The sequence below is a fragment of the Phoca vitulina genome, unplaced genomic scaffold (genome assembly GCF_004348235.1).
Source record: "Phoca vitulina isolate PV1807 unplaced genomic scaffold, GSC_HSeal_1.0 scaffold22, whole genome shotgun sequence".
In the NCBI taxonomy this organism is placed as follows: Eukaryota; Metazoa; Chordata; class Mammalia; order Carnivora; family Phocidae; genus Phoca; species Phoca vitulina.
Genome location: NW_022589725.1, coordinates 6,040,384 through 6,048,301, shown reverse-complemented (window position 1 = coordinate 6,048,301; position 7,918 = coordinate 6,040,384). Strand labels below are relative to the sequence as shown.

The window sequence follows — 7,918 nt, the reverse complement described above, 5'->3', positions numbered from 1 at the left end:
GTCTGCAAAAGGCGCCCTTTGAGGACTTTTATTTTGGTGGGGGGAGGAGGGGCAGAGTAAATCTCTAATCCTCCCTTCCTTACATAACAAATCCAAACACTACTATCTCTGGGAGGAGAGGCCAGGCCTTCAGACTGTAGGCTGTACAGGGAAGGGTTACGCAAGAAGCCAGTTCTGGGTTTTCCTTTCTGAAAACAGAGGGGCTCAGAAGCGCAGCGGGGGTGGGGGGGTATTTCATCTGTAAGCGTACAAGGGACCCACTGGAATCTCTAGACCCAGCTGTTTCCCGGGGCCCACAGAGAAAGAACTTGAGGAGTAGGGGTGGGTGGCTGGGGGCGGGGGGAAGGGGGGGGAATTGCCTGGCCGGCAGAAGCCGTAGCTCTAGTCACAGAAAAAGCCAAATGACCTTGCTGCTGGGTTCCTGGCAGCTCCCACTCCGAGCCCGAGAGGACAGGCACAACTAGAGTGTGCGTGGGATGGAGGTGGGCCCCTCTCACAGGGACCCGGGTTGGTCCTGCCACAAAAATGCCCAGAGACCCTGGACCGAAGGAAGGAAGCCCAGCTGTGACCAAAAGAGGGGTCTGGGTCTAGGGCCCGGCCCCAGCTTCCCCAGCTCCTGCCACCGACAGCCGGGGTGGCCCGCTCTCTCGCCAGCGCCAGCGGGGGCCCTGCTGGAGGTCAGTCCCCACCAGCCCTGTTGCTGGCGGGTCGGATGCAAGGGAAGGCTGGGGAGCCGAAGCCGTCAGGGCAAGAGCCCGGAGTGGCTGACCCCGGCCCGGAGCTGCGCGGAGGAGGCTCGGGGCCCCAGACCCCATCTCCCGGCCCTCGCCCCTCCCCGCACTTACCCGACACCTCGGAGCCCCTCGGAGCCCTTCCTCGCCTGGCGGCGCCTGGAGGAAAGGCAGAAGGGACTGGGAGGAAAAATGCAGGGACAAAGTTTTCCGAAGTGAAGAGTCTACCGAGGAAGGGCTGCAGGAAAGGGAAATGGCAGAGAGTAAGGCCGCGGGAGACCGCCGAGCCGGGCGGACGCCGCCACCCCCGCCGCGCGGGTCTGGACCCCGGGCTCCCGGGACGCCGCGCCGAGCGTCATCCCCGACCCCTCGCGGAAGGTGGCGGCGGCCGATCCCGCGGGCACAGCCTCCCGCACACCCGTGCCGACCGGGGGTCGCAAGGCCAGAGCAGCTGGAGGTTGGGCGGAGGGCAGTTCGCTCCGGCCGGGACCTGACTCGGGCCGCCCCAGCCAGGGCCTCAGCCTGGAGCGAGCCACCTTCCCGGGACGCCGTGTGTGCCCCCCACGTGCGTCGCGGTGTCCGTGTGTGTCCGACTCGGCGTGCGTCCCCAAGTGCAGGCGCCGGCCTGGCTGCGTGGCACCTGTGCGGGCGCGGAAGGCGCTGGGAGGGTTTTGCCCCCGGGGTCGCGGAGGATCGCTAGGGGCCCGCGAGCAGCGGGGAGCGGAGGGAACCGGAAAGGAGCCGGTGGGCTGCAGGGCGCCGCGGGGCTGGCGCGGGCCGGACGGCCTCGGGACCCAGTTCGCTCTTCCTGAGCTCGCGCGCGCCGGCTCTGCGCTGTCGCGGCGGGTCGGGACGGCGGGCTGCGGGCTGAGACGTGGCCGGGGCCTTCCCGCCCCGGAGTCTCTCGAGGTCCCGGCCTCCTCGGGTGTGCTGCCGGCTCTGCCCGGCTCGAGGCTGCAAGCGTCCCGGGCCGACGGGCGCTCAAATAATAGGTTGGTGCCGGGACACGGGGCGCCTGCGAGGGCACCCGTCTGGGTGCTGGGTGTGGGTGTCTGTGTATCTGTGTGTCAGTGTGTCAGTGGGACTCTGTGGTGGGGTGGTCAGCTTCTCAGAGATGTAACTGGTCACTCTGAAACGGCCTGACCCACCGTGTCATCCTAGATGCTGGTCGGCACTGGGTTGGTGTCTGTGTTTTGTGCTCTGGAGAAGGAAAACCAATGTCGGGGTTTGCGACCCTCCCCAGCCCAGAGGCTGTTCAAGCAGAGTCCAGGTGACTCTAGAGGTGGGAGACGCCAGCCAGTCCGCTTGGGGTTATTCCGAAGGGAGTCAGACCTCCACTACATGGAATCAAGGTGATCCCCTTTGGTCTCCGGATCCAAGCAGCAGGAGGCTTCTCCAGAGCTCAGCCTGGCCGAGACCTCTTTCGCCCCACAGGGGATACACTTGTACCTGTGGGCGTGCTCTTAGCAAGTTTGAGCGTGTGCACTTGTACACACAACTACAACTAATCATACCCCCTTGCTCCTTCATCCATGCGCACTCGGGTAGAGCTACTTCACAACCAGACTCAGCCACCATCCTCCTCCCTGATCACAGCCAAAGCCTCCCGGGCCAGGCACATCTCCGGGTTAGTGAAATGAACTGGGCCTTGGAATTTAATTCAAGCTAGAACTTCTGACTGCTACTAAACAACACCAAAGCACTACTAAATGTAAATCGCTGCTGGTAGTATTTGCTTCCTTATGTTTGGGATTTTTCCCTGCTCTGTCTTTGCCAAACCCCGACCACCATCCCCAGGATTCCAGGGATCCTGGGCCAAAATCTATTCCCTGCTAGTTTTAGCCTTTGCTTCCTTCTCCCCAGTTCGTCCCGGCTCTAGCTTCACGCTGGGGCTCGCAGCCCGGGTCTCTACACCTCCGCATTCGGGTCCCGAAGTTCCATGTTAGGAACTCTGGGCCAGAGAACCCCAGGGCTGGAAGGCTGGGTCTCTGGGACTGTAGGTATTAGGTCTGAGGAGACCAGAAGCCCCTTGGACCCAGCCATTGCCAAAGGAACAGAGGATCCTTCTGGATTTGGGAGGGGTGATGGGGGGTGGGAATCCCACTCTGACTCTCAGAAATATCTGAGGCCAACTCTGAATTATAGACAAGATTCTGAGAAGGCTGAGGGGGGGTTTGGGGTAACCTAGGTGGGAGATCTTGACTCTTCTAAGTCTGGCAAAGGAAAGGTACTGGGCCCAGCTCCCAGTCTGCAGTCAGAGTTGCTGTACCAGAATGATGCCCCAAACCCCCTCTGGCCCCCAATCCGGAGAGTCACTGAAATCCTGGTCCAGCCATGCAGTGCCCTTCTGTGGGTCTGAGGGCTCCAGGCCTGAGGGGCATGTGTGCCCAGGGCACACCACCCCCAAAAAAACAGGTCCACAAGGAAGGGCTTCCTGTCTGAAGGGGCTTCTGCCCCAAAACCTGGTGCTGGATTCCACTTGCTTCTGCAAGCCCTGGGGAAGGGGGCATAGGCCTCCACTCAGGGCAGGCAGGCATTCTCACTCTGGGCAGGAAGATGCACTGGGCAGGAAAAAGTTGAGAGCCTTGCAGCCCCGACAAGAGGGCCAGAGTGACAGGGCCAACTGAGCCTGATTGCCAAAAAGACCCTGCTTCCCCATCAGGAGGCTCCGGCTTCTAGGGATCGGCCAATCTCTGCCTCGGAGCTGGCAGGCTAGCAGGCCCGTCCTGATCGCCAAGCCTGAAGCCCCGAAAAAGTGTGCCCCCTCTCAGCTCACAATTGGCTCCTGAATGAGGTGTCTACCTAGAGTGAGAAGCAGAAACACATACGAGGCTCATGTACATACACACTCAAAAGCAAGGGCGGGATTTGCCCAGACATGGTCTGTTTCTCCATTGGCCAGGGAGAGTGAGAGTGTCCCCAAATAGATGCAACTCTTAAAAAGGCAAGGGAAGAAAGTCAAAGTCAGGCGAACGCGGAATCCTCTAAATAAACACCATTTCCATGGTTTTAATAAGCAAAATAGGAAACCATTTTAATAACCAAAAAACAGAAACCAGTCTGAATAAAACTACAATAGACTAGGTTTTAATATTTTCATATCATAAGCAGGGTTTGAAATTGATCCCTTATTTTACATGAAATAAAAACAAATTTCTGTTGCAGCAAATTTGATTTCAACACAGTTGAATCCGTAAAAACCGAAGCTCGTTTCTGATGCAGGACAAATATCCACAATATTTAAAACTGCAAGCACCATGCGGTTCATACAATCTTGTTATTACTGTTAATTTATCAACTAATACAAACTCAAAAATGCATCCGGCCAGCAGCGCCAGCAATTTCAAATGGGAACTAAAAAATACGCTTTCATTTTGGTATTTTTGTCAGTGCAACTTAAATCCTTTTACTGACCTGCAGGAAAAAAAAAAAGTAATAAAGAAAAACACCCAGATTTTCCCTATAACTACTATACAACTGAAGGGGGTGTGGGGGGGACACCACCAATAACTCACCTGCTATTTCAAAAGCAGGGAAAAAAAACACACATAACGTGTTGGTCTAAAGGACGCGCTTGAAAGTTGCAAAATTACTTGCCAATGTTTGGGTTTCCGGTACTTTCTGAGTGTGGCGGTTGGTTCAACACAAGTTTAGTTCACCACTGGGCAGTGTCAGGGCTGGCCAAGCCCACTCACCCTAAAAGCTCGGCAGCCACAGCAATTAGCAGGGGTCTGGAGGCTTTTGAAGGGACCCTGGGGTGATTCGGATGGCATTAAAAAGCAAATAAGATCTGTTCTCCTTTCCTTTCTAGTGAGGGGTGTCAATTTCGCCAAAAGACAAGGTGGGAGTGAAGACATTACCCGGCTGCTCTGGGGTTCGGAACTGGACAGCTGCCCTGCCCTGGTACTCAGGAGCTGGGACCCCAGTCCTCTTTCTCTCAACACCAACAAAATTGAAAACTGAAGCGGAAGAGACAAGAGGACCAAATGGAGACAGGAAAGGGGAGAAAACATGCAACTTCCAAGGGTGCCCCAAGACAAAGTTGTTTTCTGATGCAAAATGCCCAGAACTTTTTTTTTTTACTTACAAAAAAATAATGCCATGATAATAAACCCAAACGAAGACACTCAGCTTGCTGCCACGTTCTCTAAGCGGTTTGGCGGGGCGGGTATTTACAAGCCGACAGCCGGGACTGAAACCCGGCAAGCAGCCGCCGGAGTTTCTGCACTGCCATCCCTTCTCACTCAAAGAAACAAGGGGGTTATGATCCATGATCAACAACATGCTAAAGTTAAACAAGAAAATGGTACAAAATAGAAATTATTACCATACATGTCCAGCATGCAGGATTAATATTTTTAATGCAGATTTTCGTATTTTTTCTATATAATCGAGCAGGCAATAAAACTGATGAGAATTGCGCGCAGAACGTCCTAACTGAGGCCCGCGTCTCGGGGCTGAGAGCCAGTGTTCTCCGGACCCTGGACAGACAGGTCCTTCTGTCCTTCCTTCCTTCGCTCAGCCTCGCCTCGCGCCTGCTGGGACGCCAGGGTCCCTCTCCTCTCCTCTCCTCGCTGCTCTCTTCCTGGGTTGGACTGCGCTCCGGGCCGCGACGCAGCGGCCCCCGCTTAACGCGCAAAGTTCAGAAAGCCAGGAGTCTCCAGACGGCCTTAGCGACTCCTTGGGACTATGCCTTGCCGCCCTCCAGCCTGGAGAAAAGTTGCTCCGGGACTTCCCACCCCCTCGTCTGTCTCTGGCTCTGCTCGGGTCTAGGAGGCGGCGCTGGCGCGAGCCGCTCTCGCCTCGGCCAAGGTCCCCTGCCTGCCCGCGCGCCCTCCCGTCGCCCGCGTCCCGTGCGCCCTTCCTCCCTCTCCCTCAAGTCAAACAGGTCAAGGCTGGGGCCGTGGCAGGGACAGGATCCGGGGGAGTCCGGGGCTGGGGACACGGGACGGGGAGTCCGGGCCGGGGCAAGGGCGGGGGCCGGGACCGGCCACGACTCACAGAAAGAACTCGGGAGAGGAGGGGCTGTCGCTGGTGGAGCCCGCCTCCCTGAAGCCGGAGTTGGCGAGTTTCTCGCACTTGACCTTGTAGGCGTCTCTTTCGCGGGCCAGCCGGGACACCTCCTGCTTAAGCTGCTCCACCTGCTGAATGAGCTGCGTCTTCTCGTTCTCCAGGTGGTGTTTCTGCTGGACGCGTTTATACCTGCACGACTGGGCGTAGCCCCGGTTCTTCAGGGTCCGCCGCTTCTGCTTCAGGCGGATCACCTCGTCCTTGGTGAAGCCCCGCAGGTGGCGGTTCAGCTCGCGCACCGACATGGACACGAGCTGGTCGTCGGAGAAGCGGTCCTCCACGCTGCCGCTACCGCCAGCCGCCGTCGCCGCGGCGGCCGCGTGCGGCCCAGGCCCAGGGTGGCTGGTGGGCAGCTGCTGCGCTGGGCTGGCTGCGCTGGACGGCGGCGGCGACGCTTGGTGATGGTGGTGATGGTGCGGGTGCGCGTGCGGGCCCAGCTCGTCGTGGGGCACGCCGGCGCCCGGGTATGCGTGGTGCGGGTGTGGGTGGTGGTGGTGGTGATGGTGGTGCGCGCCGCGGAAGCCGTCGAAGCTCTGCAAGGGCTGCGGCACTGGGTGCGAGCCGATGAGCGCCTCCACCGCGTCCTCAGGCGTCAGGTTGAGCGCCTCGGGGTTCATCTGCTGGTAGTTGCTCGCCATCCAGTACAGGTCCTCGAGGTGAGTCTTCTGTTCGGTGGGGCTGAAGCTGGGCGACGAGGGCACCGAGCTGCACGGCGTGCTGAGCGGTGTGGACGACACCGAGCCGGCCGGCTGCAGGCGCGTGCAGGGCCGGCCCGGGCGCTCCGCGCGCCCCAGCGGCTCCTTCTTCACGTCGAACTTGAGCAGGTCGAAGTCGTTGACGTACTCCATGGCCAGCGGGCTGGTGGGCAGCTCGGGCCCCATGCTCAGCTCCGCGGCCATCGCTGACGCGAGGCGCAGCCGCCGCTGCCGCCCGGGAAACTTTGCGGCCGGCCGGGGCGCGCCGAGCCGAGAGCGGGGGCGAAGAGCGGCGAGCCCGGGAGGCGGGGAGCCGAGGGCGCAGCGGGCCGGGGCCGCCGGCCAAGCCTTTGTCTGGGGACGCGGCGGCGCGCCGGAGAGTCCCGAGGCTGCCCGCGCCGCCCCAGAGCTCGGGGCTGTGGCCGCGCCGGGGCCGGGCCGAGTCGGGAGGGGTGGAGAAGCAAAGCGGGGCGCGCGGCTGGGCGGAGGGGAGGCGCCGGGCAAGCGCCCGCCGCTCGCTCTCTAGCTCTCCTGCTCTTGGGCTCTCTCGATCGCAGCCGCTCGCAGCCCGGCGGTGCAGCTGTGCTGGATCCGGCGCCGCCGCTGCCTTTTATCGCCTTCCTGATGTCACCGGGGCGCGGGGGCCCGGGCGGCCCAGCGCGCTGGCCAATGGCTGCTCGGCCCCCGCGGCCCGGCGGCGCAGGGCGGGGCGCGCCTGACAGCTCCTCCGCCCCCCGCGTCAGCTGACCGGCGGCCCGAGCCGGCGGAGAGCCGCGGAGGCCTGGCGGAGGGCTGGAGCCCAGTGGAACGGCGGGCCCGGGCCCGGGCCCAGCCCCCCACACCCTCCGGGGCCCGGCCCCCGCCCGCTCGCCTTCGGGGCGCGCCCCCCCCCGTAGGCCTGGCCGCCCCTTCCACCCCTTAGTGCGCTCTCCTCGCTCTTTACCCTTCGCTCCTCCACCTCCAGCCCGTGTCACCCCCACGGAGGCTCAGAAGGAGCGCTGGGACGACACCTCTCGGGCCCTTTGTTCCCCAGCGTCCCCCGCCCAGTGGGGGACGTTCCGTGCGCCGCGCGGCTGCGGGCCCGTAAGAGTGTGTGCCGTGCCTGCCTGTGTTTCTGCAGGTCTGCGCGTATTTGTGTGTTGGGGGTTGGTTTGCGGCTCCAAGAGTTGTGTTCAAATCCAACTCTCAGGCTCAGGGGACCCTCCTCGGGCCAAGCAGGGGCCGTTCCCCTCCTGGCGGGTGCGGTGGCCGAGCCCGGAGATAGGACTCCCCTTGCCCAGCCGCTCCCCGCGCTCACCCTACCCACAAAAGCACAAGATGAAGGGAGAGGAGAAAGAATCGGCCGAAAGGCTCTCAATTCCTTTCCCCAGCCAGACGCACGGAACCCTGAGCTCCCGAGGCTTGGAGCTGAGGCCAGCTCAG

General features: G+C 61.2%; 1 protein-coding gene across 1 annotated transcript; it reads right to left on the bottom strand.

Annotated features, from left to right (window-relative positions):
* Positions 1-3,386: 3,386 nt before the first annotated feature.
* Positions 3,387-6,744, bottom strand: MAFB (MAF bZIP transcription factor B). Its single transcript, XM_032420009.1, has one exon. It carries the CDS (start codon positions 6,698-6,700, stop codon positions 5,729-5,731), a length of 972 nt encoding a protein of 323 aa, XP_032275900.1. The 5' UTR covers positions 6,701-6,744; the 3' UTR covers positions 3,387-5,728.
* Positions 6,745-7,918: the final 1,174 nt, after the last annotated feature.